We start from the raw sequence: 18,597 nt of genomic DNA, 5'->3' as shown, positions 1-18,597 counted from the left end.
GATGATGACGTGTTGTGTAATATGTGTATTCAACGTTCTATATATAGACTATAGAGTATATACGTAGATTAATCGAGGTCACGCACCGGCGTAAGAATGTCATGAATGTAAGACAAAACGACCTTATAAAATGGTTTATCTATAACCAAATATTCTTCCGGGTAGCATATAAATCATGATGTATTTAAATAACAACAATTTTCCATGAAAGGTTCTTTTAAAATTAAAGACATTTGACAAAATTTATTTTCGTACGGAGAAAACTTAATCAAATATAGAAGAGACACGCAGCTAATATCTATATATATCTATGATAATAGAAGGTTAATTCTTGGAGTCGTCGTTTACCTTTAATTCTTCTTTATATTATTGCCATAACGTCATGATATAAAACGACTAAATTTAAAATAGTACATGTTTCGCACAAATTGAACGTCTTTTCACTCAAGTTTTGCGAGTTTCGGACCTGATTTGTATTTCGTGTACTCACGTAAATTTTATACGTTTGGGTTGGTGAAATATTTGCAGTTACAACATTTCCAATGATTGATTCGTTTAGTTAGCATGCAGAAGGAAAATTATTTAGATTTGAATTCTTTATTGCTGAATTATTAGACTTTCGAACGGTGTATTGCTTCCTTTTGAGATGTAAGTGATTTCGAGATGTATGTTCATGTCTAGGAGGAATTCACATATCATAATAGAGTATTTTGACAATGTACAAGACTCTCATCTTAAGATTTATCTTGTCACGTAGTTTTTCTTTGTTAGTATGTATAATATTGTATTGCGTAAAATTGTATAAAATGGTTTAAAAACTTGCAGCTTTTGATAACGCTTGGTTAAGTGACAAGTTGCAAAATTTTTGATTGATATGTACATTTCAATTTATAGTAGATTTGTTTGTTAATCACATACGGAAATGCATGTGTGGACACATATTTTACCTGTTTGAGATAAATAAGGCTTATTGTAAACAATAAAGCATTGAAGCGTGTTAAAATTTAATTTTTCAGCATTAGAATTTTTTTAAAAACATCAATTAAAAAGGGAAATAAATAAATCAGCAAAAGGCAAAAAAAGTTTTCACTCAGACGCCATTATTTCCCATGTGGTAACTGACTGACTGAAGGAACGATTATCAATATGAAAACTGATCACAACAAGAACTTGACTCAAAAAAAAATGAACAAGAATAAATTACTGGATTTCATCAATAGTGACATCATCGGTCGTGACGTAACGTTTCACGGACCCTTTGGTCCACGGCAAATACTGTATTGTGACTACGTAGCTTCAGGAAAAGCTCTGAAATCAATTGAAAATTACATACAGACCGTAGTTTTGCCAATGTATGGTAATACCCACACAACGACCACAGTTACGTCATCACAAACTACGTCATTCAGAAGAGAAGCAAAGTAAGTAAAACAACTATTTTGGCTTGTGGACCATTTAACACTAACAGATATATATACAGTCATATTAGAATTGCAAGATGGGTGATTTTTGAGAGTTTTTTAATAGAATAGATTTACTTAACGCACAATCACTATATGATTGAAGTAAAGGAAATTTATCTCCGGGCAAAGTTACGAGCAATAATTATAATGTCGGGATCATCTGAAACTAATGAATTGTGGAGGCTAATCCAGCTCAACTGGATGCGTCGTTCCGAAGTGCTGAATTCGGAAGTCATATTCGTGTTAAAATATTCTGGTCCCGCTTACAAATATCTCAATAGTAATGCCCAATATAAAAGTGCACTTCATACTACTATCAATTTATGTATATACAGTATCTAAATTTTCCAATCAAACTTTACTTCACAACTTATGATCTATTCACATCTAATAAAAATTTTCAGAGAAATTATCCGACAAGCCGTTGGCGCATCGGATGATGATGTTGTCATATTTACTGGAAGTGGAGTAACTGGTGCTGTACACAAGTTGATTTCAGTTTTGAATTTAACCAAACCTCCTGTGATATTCTGTGGACCTTTCGAACACCATTCCAATCTCTTACCATGGAGAGAAATGGGGGACAATGTTACAGTAAGCAAACTGATATGATATTTTTTTTTATAATAACTACTATCAGATATTGTTAGTAGCTACCAGCACTTTGAATTAGGAGCTGGAGTTTTGGATGCTTTATTAGAGTCGATTGTGGAGTTGCATTCTACAACCTCCCGGGGTAAGGAGTTCGAGCCGATAAAAAAACAAAATAAGAATCAGGTTGTCGGACCATTCTTGACAATTAAAAAAAAAAGACTGTATATGTCAACGTTTTCGTGGTCAAAATCTGTTCTTCTCGGAGTCAGGAGCTGAAATCAGAAATGGAATAGTTTTAAAAATAGCGCGAGTTGCTGGTTGCGCATGCTGGGTCGTTACTAAAACATAATTAATATTGCTAGGTCGTCAATATCAGTGAAACTGCAGAAGGAAAAGTTAACTTGAAGCATTTAGAAATTGCTCTTAAATTGTGGAAAGACACAGGTAGACCGATGATAGGAACATTTTCTGCAGCTTCAAATATTACAGGTAATGATAATCCTTAAAATTTGATAGTCTTGTATAATGTTTTGAAAAATACACGGAGAAAGCCTTGATCACTGGCCTTGATTCTCAATTTGTCAAGTAGCCTAGTTCAATTGAAAAAGTATTCAAGTTTACCTAGTCGGTAAATTTGCTCACGTTCTGTGACTTAACGAGAACGGTTTATGACGTCATTGTCGTATTTATTATCTGATTATTCCCTTTGCATCTGATAACATTTTGGTTAATGAAGGAAATGGTGGTTAAATTTATACTGACGCGTCGCTGTATCAGTACGTCACAGCTTTACCGAGTATTTGTTTTGTTGCACTCTGGATTATCACGATTTTGTTTTGGACGTCGGCAAAAAAGTGTGTCACGTCACAATTATCCGGTATACCAAGTTTATTTCTTAAGGCTTGAATCAATATGTTTGCTCTAGTTTTCAAGGAATGAATATTCTTTCATTGAATTCTGTCTGAAGGCTAGTTTTAATTTTGCAAACGATCATGCTGTGGTTAGTAATAACGATAACAATATTAGTATATATGTCAATAACAAATTATAGGATAGATTGACGACCATTAAAATCGCTAATTATGGTACTATATCGATATATATACTGTGAATTATATATATTATATTTATATTATTATCATCCATACCAGTACGTAATTCGAATCCGTATAATTTCCGGACGATATTTTATTCAGTGCAAGCGTGCATGATGTTGCCTTTTCCGATGCCTAATCGGAAAGCATGTATCAGGGGCGTAATTTTAGGTCACGCCTTGAAAGAGTTAAGCCAATTGCATTTCACGGATTACTCGCCATTCAAAGCATAATTTATTTTGTATGTCTTGTTTTTATTTTCTGTATTTCAATAGTCGTTTACTTAAATGGCGACAGTCATGGCAAATAACCACGAATTAAAATGGAATAATTTCCAACATAGCATAACATAAATTGAATTGGTTACTAAATTGGTTACTAAAACGCTGTTCTACGCAAGACAAAAAAGTTTTTACCGCTACAAAACCACAAAAAGGGTGAAAGCTGATGATTGAAATCACATTCAAAATCATGAAACGTCAAATCACTTTTAGGTATAACAACCGACACACAAAAAGTTTCTGCATTGCTACACAAATACAACGCCCTGTCACTGTGGGACTACGCAACAGCTGGTCCATACATGGATATAAACATGCATCCAAGGTCATTAGATGGAAACAATGCTTCAAAAGACGCAGTGTTTATATCGATGCATAAGTTTGTTGGCAGCCCGGATGCTCCAGGTAAATTATGCAATTGAAACATAAAATTCATGTGCGAATAATGGACAAAACAAGGCCTATTGTTTAACGATATTTTTATCACGGTACTGCCTAGTTTGGTAAATATTTCACAATCGCGACGATACAGCATCGCTGATTTTGTGTGTCGCATACATTTTGCTTTGAGTATTCGGATATGAAGATATTTTAAAGGTTATTGTGAAAGCAACTTTTGTTTTCGAATCTTTATCTTTCAAAAGACAAGTATTATACTGAACTATGAATTTGTTCCTATATCGAATTTAAAACACACTGTGTAACGTTAAGGTTTATCTATAGCGTTGGGATACAAAATTTTAAGAACAAGCCCTATGTTGTATCGTGCTCACTGACAACAGATTCTATCATTTTAGAAAGCCATTCCAAGCATATTCATTATTGTATACCCCTAAGCAAGATACATTTACATGGCACGCTTTTTTACATAAATACCTAAAGCATAGAATTCTCCAAAAATACCACCAGTTGTTAGCACAAGGACAGGTTCGCTAGTTTTCACGTCATTTCAAGAACGTTCCTGAATTGCTTGAATCCCATCATTGGTAAACAAAGCTATTATACGACGCAGCATCACAATTTTGTTCCTGCGATTAATTCAGAAAAATATTCATCAAAATATATTCATGCAGGACTGCTCATCGCATCTAAACGACTTTTCAATAATCAAAATAAAGCGCCGTCAGGATGTGGAGGTGGAACAGTATCATTCGTTACTCAAGATCACCAGCATTATTTACATGATATTGAAGTCCGAGAAGAAGGTGGAACGCCCGCTATAGTGGGATCTATAAGAGCTGGAATCGCATTCAAATTGAAAGAGGTATAGATGGCTGTTCATAAATTTCGAATATTTTTGTGCGTTTTTGAAGACATGCATATTGTTACAACATAATATATATGGGCTTCTGTTACGGATTATTTACTGTGGAATTTCTCAAACTCGTTGCTTGTTTTTAGACCGTGGGAAGCGAATCAATAATGTCACGAGAGAACGAATTATATGAAAAAGCGATAAATGAATGGAACGATATTCCTGAAATAGAAATATTGGGAATGCTTGATTCAACTGCTGAGCCGCAGGAGCACAAACTTGCTGTTTTTTCTTTCCTTATTCGACAAGTGGATTCTAGATTATACTTACATTACAACTTTGTGACTGCGCTACTCAATGACCTATTTGGAATACAGGTACTGCATTTTTATGCCGACATATGTATATCTTACAGAGTACCAAAAAAATTTCAGCATTACGTTTTTTTACTTCTTCAAGAAATCCTTCCTAAATTTGGAATCCCTAAATAAAAGTAGAAGAATGATTGATGGAAGTGTCTCAAGTTAACAATGACGCACTTAGAGATATCTTTCAAATATAGTGCTGCTGATCCTTGGTTTCTTTAACAACAGAGTTATATATAATATATTGTATTTCTTACAGTCTCGAGGAGGATGCGGTTGTGCAGGAGTATATGCGCTCAACCTTCTTGGAATAAATAAAACTATCAGCGACAAATTTGAGAAGATTCTTGTCCCAGATTTGTGAGTATGAATTCTGCTTGAAAATATTTTTATTAAACTTTTTTTTTAATTTTTTTGCCAACCTAAAATAACCAGTCGTAAAAGCTTAAGTCATTAGTGAACAACTAAAATAGATGAAATATACTCTAACATAAATAAATAAACTAAAGTAATTAAAATATATAATTAGGTATTTCAAATTCGAAATTCAATTTGAAAATTCAAAATTTATAAAAGTGATTAAAGATGAATAATTCTTGATCCGCACACAAAGCAAATTTTGATTTGAACAATAAAAACGGAACAATATAGCTCACAAAAGTAACCTCATTTTTTGGTTTAACTTCATAACTGTCTCTGAAATGAACATTTTTTTTTAATTGTGACAGTTTTGTGTGAATGTTGGATGTAAAATCACTAGACTTGCCAATGGGACATATTTTCCCCATCCAGAGCAATTTATGCCTGTCCCATTCAATAAGACGTTTTACCTGGGAATCTCATAACTATAAACATCCCTGAAAATCCACACATCCATTGATGAAATATTAACATCAAATATATATTTGCAGGAAAAACTCAAAACATGGGGAAAAAGGTGTAACGTCGGATAGAACGGAACTTGAAATATTACGCCCTGGCTTTACCAGATTGAATTTTGCTTATTTTATGTCTGACGAAGACGTAGATTATGTCATCAAAGCAGTGACAATGATTGCAAAACATGGATGGCTGCTGCTCCCAAGTTACAAATATGATGCTTACACGGGGGAATGGCATCACATCGGACACAAAAAGGTGACCTTCAAATATTGAAAAATAAAAAAATTAAGGTCCTTTGCCTATGTAAAACTCAACAGCTGCACTTTTTATCGCGTGGGAAAATGTATCGTAATAAGGGCTTTCCTCAGTCGCTGCAAATAAAAAATTGGTATCAGTTGTAGAAAACTTTTTGATATTTTACTTGAAAAAAGTTTTTTCAATATTGCAATTTGAGTGTGATGCCATCGCGTCAAAATTATTGTTGTTATAGAATTCTTGCTATTTGATTTATTTTGCCATGCAGCTTCAGGTAATCTGAATTAAATAGTGCGTTGTCCCGATTTACTTCAAAACGAAAATTAATTTATTCAGGAAAATGAATTGAAATATATCGCTGACGTCGATTTGGAGGAGGACGAGACACGTCTTGCAGAAGAAAAATTGAGAGGTTTCAATATTGATATTAATGACTTGCCTTCCTCACGTGCAGAATGTCTTGCTGAAGCAGAAACAATAATGCTCAAAGCTGAAGAGGTAATTTAAGGCCGCTCGTGGTAAACGTTTAAATCAATCTAAGACATTGGTATTTTGAATTCAGGGTATGAGATATTCATTCCATTTGCATGCATTACAAGTAGGGACAGCAGCGGTATAATCTTCATCGCTAAATTATTTTTTCATAATAATTCTACTGTCAGTAGAGGTACCGCGAGACCAACTCCCAGCCGTTCCTCAACGCCGTTGTGCTAGTCGATCCATCTGTATGCGTAAAATGCAAGGATGATGTAGCAGAAATAAAATGATCATACTATACAAATCAAGAGTCATGTTGCACACTGTCACAAATATAATTTTGTAACGTTTCGTCTGACCAAAATTAGACTTCCTCAGACAAGCGGTTTACAAAAATACATTTGAATTGGTGTGCAGCAGAACTCTTGAATTGCACAATATAATAATTCATTGGCATTTTTGTTACAAGTCATAATGAGCATGATTAAAAATTTAACTTCAAGGCATTTGGTAAGTGTGAAACATACAACTACTGTTTTGTATTCTACGTTTAAAGACCTCGGATTCAAACTCATATATCTATAAAACTATTTGCACTGTATATAAAAATGATATATGCAGCATTCGAAGTTCGAACTGTGATGCGATACGAACACGCACGATTCTGGTTCATCAGGGGCATTTAGGCATTTTTCATGCAAGTGGATTTCTGTCCACAGCCTAGATCACGGCTGTAATTCGGCAGCTTGCTCTTTAATTTGTTTATTATACTTTGATATAATCTCCAGCAGCGCTTCATGCACACAATTGTTACCACGCTTCAAAATAAAAGTAAAGGTACAGGGTAATACATATAAAATAATTTATTTTTTCAGGTCAATGAAATTAAAAACGAATCAGCACAAAATACTAACGTAATCGAGGCTCATGAATTACGATGGTTTCTTCTTCCACGCGAAGCTCGTGATGTTTTGGCGGGTGAGACTATGAAAATCGGAAAATCCAAAATGTCCATAGCAGTGAGAAGAAACATTCGAGAGTTAACAAACGAAGACATAACGCTTGAAGTCACCAATAATTTAGACTTTTCACGAATTGAAAAACAAAATAAAATACTAAACGCAATTGCAACTAGTAATGTTCGTAACACACTTAGACGAACAAAGAAAGTGAAAAATAATACCGAAATCAAGAAACCTCTTGAAAGAAAAATCACGCTGACGGAAAACGACTTATCAAAAGATACTCGCATGACTAAGAAAAAAGGAAATTTCTGGAATACAATAATATGCAAAAGCACAAGATCAGTTAAGGTCTCATCACAAAACAAACCGACATGATATGTTCTAAATGTGGTTATTAGATTATCATATATCAATCACTGTACACATTTTGAATTTTGCTATTCTTAAGATAACTCAAAGTATAACAAAACAATATTGAACTATTTTTGTGCAAAGTTATCGAAGTATCATCATGCTTCGGGATATTTTAAATATTGCGATGTAAATAAAATTGTATTTAATATGTACATTCTGCGTTATTTTGACAAATTAAAAGAGATTTTGTATAACTTTGAATTCGACAAAAAAACCAACAGACTGTAGAATAGGGAGACTCTAGTTGGCCAAGAAGCAATGAAAATATGATAGAAATATAAAGTTGAAGATATGCATATACAGACTATACATACCTGCGCGTGCACAGCCAACCCGATCAGTATATAGCCAATCAACTGATATGCATGTCCTACCACATATTTGACGCCTGGCAATATACATCAACCTTTCTAATTAGGTCAAGAGTACTGAACACAAAAACAGTGATAGCCGTAAGCTCGAGGTTTCCATGTGCCGAGGTTTCTGTACATCCCGGCCGACCCATACCTGTACACCAATATTAATCTGAATGATAGAATTTTTCATACCGGTTCCAACTTCCAATGCGAACACTTGATATCCTTTGACCGGCACCATGGTAGGCTACTATTTCAGTATTTTTAGACCAGCAGTAGACGGGTCAAGTATAGTTTGGTACCACAAGTACTTTTAGTGGGCGTGACTCAACAATTTTTTGTCATACTCAACCTCCATCGAATTACGCCCGAGTCGTCCAACCCGTGGTCCGCGGGCCAAATGTGGCCCGCGGAAGCATTTCGAGTGGCCCGCGCTGTATTTTTCGGAATTTAATAAAAAAAAATGAGTATAACTAATATTCGAGTGATGTAGTATGCAAAAATACAAACGATTTGTTTATTTTCCTCAAATACGATTTGCCAGCCATTTCAAACGAGCAATAAATGCCATTTTGAATCGAAAACAACTGGGAGGAGATATCGATACATAAAGGTTCCATAGTCGCTACATTAATATCACAAAGCGATCTACTTCGTGGCAGAAATAATTGCAAAACAATCGAAGCCATGCCCTGATTGAGAATTCGTTGATATATGTTTTGTTCGGGTTACCAATATTTTATGTCCGTAAATAAAAGAGACGTTTGCAAAAATAGGCATGTCAAGACAGACGGTTCTCGCCGTGTTGAAGAGCAAAAGCGGGAGAGTTTTCATGATATTCCCTGGCGCTTGACGAAAGCACTGACATCAAGTCTACTGCTAATCATGCGGGCAGTTAATGATGATTTTGAAATTACCAGAGAGCTCTCAGCCATTGTTCCAATTAAGGGCACGACTCCAGGCGTTGATTTATTGGGAGCTGTGATAAAAATGATTGAGCGTCTTGGTTCGTCTTTGGCAAAACTGTCGGGAATAACCACTGATGGCGGCCCATCAGTGGTTGGGAAACCACAGTTTTATTGTTCTTATAATTGTGAAAGTTTGGCGTGAGGGTATTGTTTGTTTTTCATTAACTTGTAGTCAGTGTAGCAAAACTAAAACATTACTATCATGTTGAGTGGACCGCGCACTTAATAGTAAACTAAATGTGGCCCTTCGGTCAAAAAGGTTGGACGACCCTGGACTACGCCATCCATAATTACGTCATGGACCGTTGTCCAAAAGGCGCAGACGATCACCCGAAATCGAACAAGCTACGTCGTATACAAAGTTGTACTCTCTCTCGTTTTCTCACCGTAACGATCCCGAAATGAGATCACTGAGGATAGTGAGTTCGTTATCGCCGGTTCGGTGCATTTGCAAAAAGGGTTACGCTACAGCTACGCCCACTAGAAGCACTTATGGCACCATACCCCAGTAGGCTACAGCCCTAACAGGGCTTTGATGTATTATTTTTCACCTGACTATGTCCTCTAAAAATTACGTCTCTGCGACGTCACAAGACGTAATAGAGTCCTTCAAACTATACGAACTGTCATCCAAGACGCGCTCGTCTGCGCACCCGAAATCTAACGGCCATTTCTCTCGTTTTTTTGTCGCGACGATCCCAATATGAGAGAGATCGCTGACGTTAGTAAGTTCTTTATCGTCGGCGCCGATGCCATTTCGGGTGATCGTACGTATATTTGGCAAGCTCTGTGATGTGATTGTGATGTCGTAGTGACGTAAATTTTGGATGGCATAGTCAGACGGGGGTTAGAATTAATATGTCAAAAAATTGTGATGCTACGCCCACTAGAAGTATGTTAGGTACGAAACTACACGAGACCCTTTTTTAGGCCTTGCAAACATTTCCACACAAAACACAAATAATATAAATGACCAATCTTGTAGAATCAATCAAAGAACAAAACGTAAAAGCCCTGTTTTATTCAAAAAGCTGCAGGCTGTTTTCCCGGTATTTCGGTACCAACCTTTCTAACCTTTCCTTAATCACGTGACCGCCAAATTAAATCAAGCGGAAAATCAATGTAGTGACGTCATTTTATATAATCAAGAAAGTTTAGAATGAAACAACAGAAATGATCAAAAAATATCATATTATATGTAAACTTTATGTTCTTTATAATGCAATAACGGTCGCATTTAATCTGATCAATAACTGTGTCATTGTATATGGGTTATATGCTAGTGATGAACGCCAAGGGCAGCATTGCTGGAGGAAGTGTTAAGTATCAAGTATTTGATAAAAACAAAACAAAATGGTCGCCGGTTAACAGTTGTAGTCAGTAGAACCTAAGGAGAAAGGATCAGTCACCACGCCCTAAACTCTTTTCGTTTGATTAGGATCGTTAACATTCAAAATAGCACTCTAGGATAAATTTGATTATCAACGAGTAGGGATGGGCCGGGATTCGGATCCGGACTCGGATTCGAGTCGAATCCAGGCATTTTTTGGACTCGGATACGATTTCGAGTCCACATCATTTTTACCGAGTCCATAATCAATTCTGTTTTTACTAATTAACGGCTATCTTTGTACTTTTGCCTCTATAAATCCCACTACATACCTGAACTAGTTAAAATTCAAGGTTAGATCTGTAACAATATCCATCGTGTGCATTATAAACACTCCTAATAAAACGACGACAAATATCCTGATAATATAACGCAAGTTAAAGACTATTGATCGCTTATAACAATGATATTGCGCCAGTCGCCTTCAAACTATCTATCCTTTTTGGTATACATATGGTACACAATAAAATATTTGTTATTGCAATATTTTTGATTCGCGTAAAAATGAAACATGCTCTGGATACACCCAATGTAGAATCTCATCAATACCTCTTTTAAATCGAGTTTATTACGAGCAGCCCTTTCGCTAAAAAGGCAATGGAAAGTACGGAGTGTTTTAGAACGTTTACATGAACTACTAAATTGCAAGCAGATGTACCACAACGTATTGACGACGAGTGTCATTTCTCTACCCTATGCGCAGCAAAAAATTTGAATCCCACCACTGTATATATTTAATGCTCAATGCTCAAAAGTAATTCAGTAAGGTTTGGGAGCGCCCAAAAATTAAGTTTGATATCACTATCTGAGCCATTTGCCATGGATTGAGTAATACTACATTGTAAAAAAAAAACATGAATTACAAATGGCCCTGTTATATTCCGATGCTAATCATATGCAATAAATAGGAAGGAATACAACCCTTATGTTAAAATAACTATTGTCTTGCATTTGATTTATTACTGTTTTGATAATGACTATCTAACAACTAGTTGATATTCATGTATGGAGGGGACGGGAATCAATTAAAATATTGCTGAATGTATAACAAAATAACAACTATTCGATGCCTCAAAAGTGTCGTGTCCCACCTGTCTGAATTCTCCAACGTGTATCACACTTCCCAATGGTCTCCCTTGTCCCGCGTGTCTCAGAGGTCAAATAGGACAAGAGTAGACGTCATCTTCACTCCATCAGTGGATATAAAAGCCAATACATATTTGTATCAAGATGTCACATTTATATTCTGATGCCACGTTCTACTGCTCGCATCTGAATAAACCTCATATGACTCCATAATAACAATCGATGCCTCCCCTCAACGCTGTTACCGATTCCCAACAAAACAAAACGATAAAACCATAGAATTATATCTTCAACAGCTCATATCAGGTTTTATTGAAACATAAAAATGAAAGTCAGTCAATAAAAATAAAATAATAGGTAATGATTCAAATTAAATGACCAATGCAGTATCAAAAATAATAAAAATTTCAGAGACGCCCTTCAGAAAATTGTAATAAATGGTCAACAGAACTTGTCCACTTAAAACGTTTAACATAACTTGAATCAATATTAAATGTGAAATATTTTTTATATTGTAATGATGAAAACTAATTTCTGAAATGAGCTGGAAGGTAGATCAACATCTCATAGTCCTGCAATAAAAAATATATTGCAACGGGTAAATGATAACAATTATTAAAACGTAAATAATGTCAGCATCTTTAACATCACGATACATGAAAGCCAATGAATGGTACTTATAAGGCTACTACGTGAAGCACTAATTCTGTTGGTGGGGTCGGAGTGTAAAAGTATATCAAGATACATTTATGATTATTTAAATTGTATGATTGTGAGTGATGAAGAAAGGAAATTTGTGTAGTGATATTATATCCACATAACTCAAGAGTAGTTAGTTTACTTGTTAAAACTTGAGTCTCACCTTTTATGCGTACATTGAGCACTGACCACGAATACATGAATACCCAGGTGGGCAATCAGAGCTGAATCTGCAACCTGGAATATTAAATATTTATAAAGCGCTTTTCAAATGCATTCAAACATTTTCTTTATATCACATTTATTTTTCAATTCTAAATTCCTCCGAGGTTGGAAATTACAGATTCTGAAATTCATTTTTTAAACTATGAATTATTCTGATTATTGTAGTTAATATTTTTTTTTAATTATTCTCGTTTTTATTACCATCAATTACAAGCTTCATAAAAAAATAAAATTATATGAAGACTTTACTACCAAGGTATTTGCTGCTTGGTTTGTTCTTATTTTTCAGAATTTGAATTCAATCGTAATGTGAGCAATTCCATTTTAGTAAGAGGATTTAACAATTTATTTATAAATTCCATAAATGTCGTTAATGTATTACCTTCTGCACCACTCATAACGGTTGCAATTAGAACCATCAACATGATCATCATCAAACATAATTGATAGAGCGAATACATTTTGTTTCTGAAGTCGTTTATATGTGCGACAAAGGAATCCAAAGCAGGTAAACCAAGAAATGACTAAGGCTACTCTATTGTACTTCCCTTTTTATATACAATCATCACAATAGAGAAATCTTTCACAAAAGAACTTCACAAGATACAAAGAAGGTTGACGCCAGTCGTAGGCTCTCCCACCTCGGGGTGTTTTCCTAAGATTAAACCACAGACGTCACAGATGAATAATTCGAATGCGGAAACTTCAAGTCAGTAACTACGTAATGTTTTTGTTCGAATTAGAAGTCTTTCAAGCTAAGGGCGGAGTCGCAATTTGTGTCAACCCAAATCAGTCACTTGGGAAGGGATTTAGTTTCACAAATGGCTTTCAGTGCGATTGAATTTTTTCGTCTGTACAGTTTTAAGACTATTTTTGCATGTTTAACGGGAGAAATTTTATGTGACACAACGAACGTTATCGAGAAATTAAGACATAGCCCTATGTTGCAAATACTAACAATATTAGGACATATTTTTTCACCATAAAGAACAACACATAAGTAAAAAACATACATTATTTCAATACTTTAATTAGAAATAAATTCATATCACAACCGATTGAGAGGTAAGAAGTACACTACGTCAATTTCGCCACACGCGTTAAACCTTTGAATTAGATTCCTCCTACTATCTCTTATACGACTCTCATTCGCGCATTTCTCCCCAAATAAGGTCATAAACAGATAGCCGCTGATAAATAACGTTTGAAAAACCTGATTATTTCTGGTGGTTCGGCATTGCATATTCAACTTATAACCCTTGGTGATGGGCATGGCTTTCAACCCAAGATATGACGTTTGCCAACAACGTCGAAAGTGTTAAAGTGACGTCGGGTCAAGGGTCATAGAGAATATATATGTATATTTATGAGTAGCCTGATTTAGCACTCTCAGATAGAAAAATAAAATTGAGCTAACGTGTGACCAAAAGCTCGGCTGATAAAATTTTGCATTGTAGAGCTTAACGCACGCCTCTACATGAGTCTTATCCTCAATTATTTATTTATATATTGTTGTTTTTAGGATATTTTGACTGAATAACGTGGAATCACGAGTCACGCATATCTTACATATCAACATTACGTGATTATTACCAACGTTACGGAAATGCGTCTGTTATTATTATTAACTAACACAAAAACACTGAGGTATGTAATATAATAGGATTTGTGTGAAAGGAAAATCAATTTTTGATAACCAAAAGGTTTGTTCGATATCAACATGAGGAGAAGAATTCAAATTTCGATACTTATTGTACTAATTTGTGCAGCCTTATGTACCGTAGCTAATTCCGAAGGTAAGCCGATATGAATTTTTATAAGTGTTTTTAATATATTTTTCATCCTGAATTGCTTTATTTGACATGAATCGAAAAATATTTTGTTTAAAGATTTTTACTGTAGATTTTAATTTATTAAGACGCCAAAACATCATATTCTGTCATTACACCGGAACTCAATCCTGAAACTGCGTCGGAGGACCAACTTGTTATTAAGTTCAAAGCGTTGGCGGATAAAATACGAAAAGAACAAAAACAATTGAAGGAGTTTATGAATCAATTGAATGAGCAAACTAAGCTTCTGGGATATAAAACAATAGTGTTTTGAGGTAATATTTGTGAACGAAATATATATTTGGAATGAAATGTATTTTATTTTCATAGTGTTCTTAATTATTATTTGAATGCATTTTAAATGATACCAAAAAAATAGTTTATTGAAGTAAAATGTCGTTTCTTGTAATGACTACGGCTACGATAAAAAAATTGAACCATGGCAAATACGGTCACCCTAAGCATATACAATCAAGTGTGCTGAAAGATAGATCGCGTCAATTCATGCTTCATAGAGCGATACAAAACATTAGTGCTGGCCTTGTCTAATTTAAAATATTTGATAAATTTTTGTGCATAAGCGTGAATCGTAACTACTTAAACAAAAACATAGTATGTAAATTAGATGTCTGGATTTTCCAGGAAACCATGAGCGATCCTCGCCATCAAAATTAGGCGAATTTAAATTTACCGATAAGTGGCAATGCAAATACCCGTGCAGTTTCGACGTTATAACTGTTGTTGCAATCAAAATGTGAGCAACAGAACCCAAAAGCATCATATTTGAGCATCATATTTTTCCCTGTCACGAATGGGACTTTTGTTCGATCACAAAAAATGTTTATATCACTCCTGTTTTCTTATATTTGTATAACATCAAGAAACAAACGAGGACATACTAATTAATATACATGTACATGTTCTTGCGGTGCTGGTGTATGTGCCGTCTTCAATGTAAGAACTTTCGAAATGATCTCTGCTGACGATCATACAATGCATATAAACAATGAGTTGATTTGATGCAATTTTTAATTTTAAATGTATGTATTTGTAAAAATTAAATAAAACATATAATTTGCAACAAAATTATGCCATGGTTCAGGACAACGGTGATTTCGGCGTGTGTATAGTATTCTCTACTTACAGATGCTAGAGGGTTGCGACAGGGTTGGTAAGGTGATATACATATACAGCCAAAGCATATATATATATACAAAGTTTACACCACATCAGGGTTTACCACATCACTTGACGGCCTATCATTGTATTTACCTTGTCTCACTCGAAATATAAGTATGCAAATGAGATGTCTGCTTTTAGGAAACCATAACTTATGCGCCAAAGCAAATTCCATCTAAGTCTTGACTTTTATGGGAATCGAGATATACACAACAAAGCCTAAAAACATTTGCACTCTACTTTTTCGCTTCCACGTGCGTGCACCCTAAAACAATCATGAGCCGAAGACAAAGGAATTTTAAATATTTAAAATTGGAATTTGCTAACATAACCGTGACCTGGACGTGGGCATTCACGAATATTACCTGAACTTAATTGCAATTAATATGATGGAGTATGAGAAAAGTATTATTTGATTTTGTTAGTACAATAATGGATCTTACACAAAAATATATACAGATCAGCTAATGCACACGGAGTGGGCCTGATGATTGTTTTGTAAATTCTTCTGTTGTTGTTGTTGAAACAAAACGCTTTTAATTTGTAACATATGTGTATCATCAAATACACACGTAAAACACTAACTTATGATTTTCTGATGGTATAGTTGTTGACACGTACAATTGTTATCATTCAAAGATTCTTTAAAAATATTTCTTCTAATGATGAAGCATAAATGAACCACAATATATTTTTATGAAATCGGATCCCCACTCATATTCACGTGAGCTACGTGTTTCATGTTTATATTCAAATCAACACAGCTTTTATTGAGATCGATACAAATATACAATTCTGATTAACACCAGCTGTATCATGTTTTTGAATATCTCAAATAACAAATAAATAAATATTGATCACCATCTTACGCACTTTGAGTATTAGGTAACGGTAGAGCTCTAGAGAGGTCGTTTGACTTGAAATTTGGAAGACGATGTCTGTTTATTCTGAAAATCGTATATTACGAGTCCAAAACGGTTTCATAAATAATCCGTATAAATTAGGGCTTTGTTTTGCATAACTAACCAATTTGTGAGCTCGTACATGGTAACGAGATATGATGACTATACTCTCTCTGGTAAATACGTTTGACAACGCACCATGGGTACGACACGCCAAAACACGTTCTCTTTGTAGGTGTGAATAGCTCAGCGATGTTCCACGTGTTCGCAAAACCGTCGAGCGGGTGGCGCGCATTTTGTAGTTGCGTAGAAAGCCACGTACTTGTATTGGATTTGTTCCCATTGGCTGGCAGATAACAATATTTGACAAACCCCTTTTGGAAGATATGCGTTATCATCATGATATAGGCTACACAGTATATATATAAAATCTATTGGTTGAACATGTACATTACTTGAATGTATATGTATATTTTAGGTTGTATATGTGTATTACGTGACCAGCCGTGAAAATATGAAGAATATGTATATACAGCACACGAACATTAGAGTTATTGATGGAGCGTGCTTGAGATGTTAATAATTTACTGAAGCTGTACGATCATACGACCTGACCTATACGGTCGTAACGTTACCACCTTGGTAACTTACATTAAGCATTTGCTTTTTCATTATTTTTATATATATAACTTTCTATAATGTTTTCTCGGATTGACAATTCAAATAAACTCTCCATATTTTTGCGCTGTTAAACCTTTCAACTCGAGTTTTACATATCTCTATCTTACTCAAACCCGAAATCGGAGAGTTTCTTTGTCTTTCATACAGGGGAGATGCTCCGATGGATTCAAACTATATCTTTTTCTTTTTACTTTATATTAAAACTTTATTTACAGGTTATCAATGTCTCAGTCACTAAACCTCTACTGTCGACTCTACTAAAATAATAAATTCTTTATCACAAAGAGTTTTCGATGAAAATTTATTCTCAAATTATTTATCCAAAATTTTGAACATTATTCAGAATTCTCTTTTTGCTACCATTGCTCGATTTTGTCAATTCTGTCCTGCAAAAATAGTTAAAATATTTAACACAACATTGAAATTTGAGCATAAAAACTTGCAGAATTGTTTCAAGTCATTATTTAAAACATTTTTACTGTGGAGAATACACTGCTCCCAGCAAGCAGTTATCATTTATACATTTGTTAGGACATTGTGAGGCAGGTTTACTTGCGTTTAGAAAAATAAACAAATTCATAATTGTGGATAAACAATTAAAGTACATAATGAAAATTACCTATTAATGAGTCAAGCATTTTTCGTGAATGCAGAACCGATATCCATCCGGGCAATCAAATATTGTATTGCAGTATATGTAACCTGAAAATATGAGATTTGTTTGTAGTTTTCCTTCGAGCTTGTTGAACAAAAGAGGTTTAACTAATGTTTAAAACTGCTGTTACCTTCGACTTCAGTCATAAAGGTTGTAACGATGATCAACATCATAACCAACATGAGAACAAATTGCTGAATTGAACTGATCATGTTGTAGAATGTAGATAATGAAAAATACGGTATAAAGTTATTAGTTACAGATAATCTGAATACAAATTAAAAAAAAAACATTATATTACGAAGTAAATTTTGTTGTTAATTTTCCATATCGACGTACCGTATTGTATTTAGATGGGAATTTTTGTAAATGTCGAATTCTGAAATTTCTGTATTTTCATATGTGTCTCGTCAAACCTAATTCACTTTAATTTAACGAATCAACATTGCGTCACGCTAATAACCGAATTGCGTATGTCATTTTTGGCGATTTTGAGTTTTTAATAAAATAGGTATTTATGTAATGCTGCGCACCTGTCTGTTAAATCAGATTTTATTTTAGGAATTCCGAAACCCATAA

The 18,597-nt window shown here is 34.5% G+C and overlaps 1 protein-coding gene and 2 long non-coding RNA genes across 3 annotated transcripts; 1 reads left to right on the top strand and 2 right to left on the bottom strand.

Annotated features, from left to right (window-relative positions):
• The first annotated feature begins 1,057 nt into the window (after window positions 1–1,057).
• On the top strand, window positions 1,058–8,006 carry LOC120337785 (uncharacterized). The gene is made up of 10 exons (XM_039405672.2): window positions 1,058–1,421; window positions 1,868–2,057; window positions 2,420–2,546; window positions 3,646–3,837; window positions 4,506–4,696; window positions 4,834–5,064; window positions 5,312–5,412; window positions 5,964–6,189; window positions 6,526–6,687; window positions 7,542–8,006. The coding sequence occupies exons 1-10, from the start codon at window positions 1,147–1,149 to the stop codon at window positions 8,004–8,006; spliced, it is 2,160 nt and encodes a 719-aa protein (XP_039261606.2). The 5' UTR covers window positions 1,058–1,146.
• Window positions 8,007–12,126: 4,120 nt separating this feature from the next.
• Window positions 12,127–13,315, bottom strand: LOC120338279 (uncharacterized). Its single transcript, XR_013478012.1, has 3 exons — window positions 13,152–13,315; window positions 12,708–12,781; window positions 12,127–12,417 (listed from the first exon to the last, which is right to left on the bottom strand). It is a non-coding gene; the product is annotated as an uncharacterized LOC120338279 (long non-coding RNA).
• Window positions 13,316–17,650: 4,335 nt separating this feature from the next.
• Window positions 17,651–18,289, bottom strand: LOC120338430 (uncharacterized). Its single transcript, XR_005569089.2, has 3 exons — window positions 18,149–18,289; window positions 17,983–18,065; window positions 17,651–17,749 (listed from the first exon to the last, which is right to left on the bottom strand). It is a non-coding gene; the product is annotated as an uncharacterized LOC120338430 (long non-coding RNA).
• Window positions 18,290–18,597: the final 308 nt, after the last annotated feature.

This window comes from Styela clava, chromosome 10 (assembly GCF_964204865.1).
Source record: "Styela clava chromosome 10, kaStyClav1.hap1.2, whole genome shotgun sequence".
NCBI classification, from domain to species: Eukaryota; Metazoa; Chordata; class Ascidiacea; order Stolidobranchia; family Styelidae; genus Styela; species Styela clava.
This window is presented reverse-complemented; position numbering and strand designations above follow the sequence as displayed.

Bases quoted from the DNA above. Each gene is read 5' to 3' on its own strand.
- LOC120337785 (XM_039405672.2), top strand. From the start codon at position 1,147: ATGAAAACTGATCACAACAAGAACTTGACTCAAAAAAAAATGAACAAG. The intron at 3,838-4,505 runs GTAAATTATGCA...ATATTCATGCAG, and splicing joins TGGCAGCCCGGATGCTCCAG to GACTGCTCATCGCATCTAAA. The intron at 4,697-4,833 runs GTATAGATGGCT...GCTTGTTTTTAG, and splicing joins TCGCATTCAAATTGAAAGAG to ACCGTGGGAAGCGAATCAAT.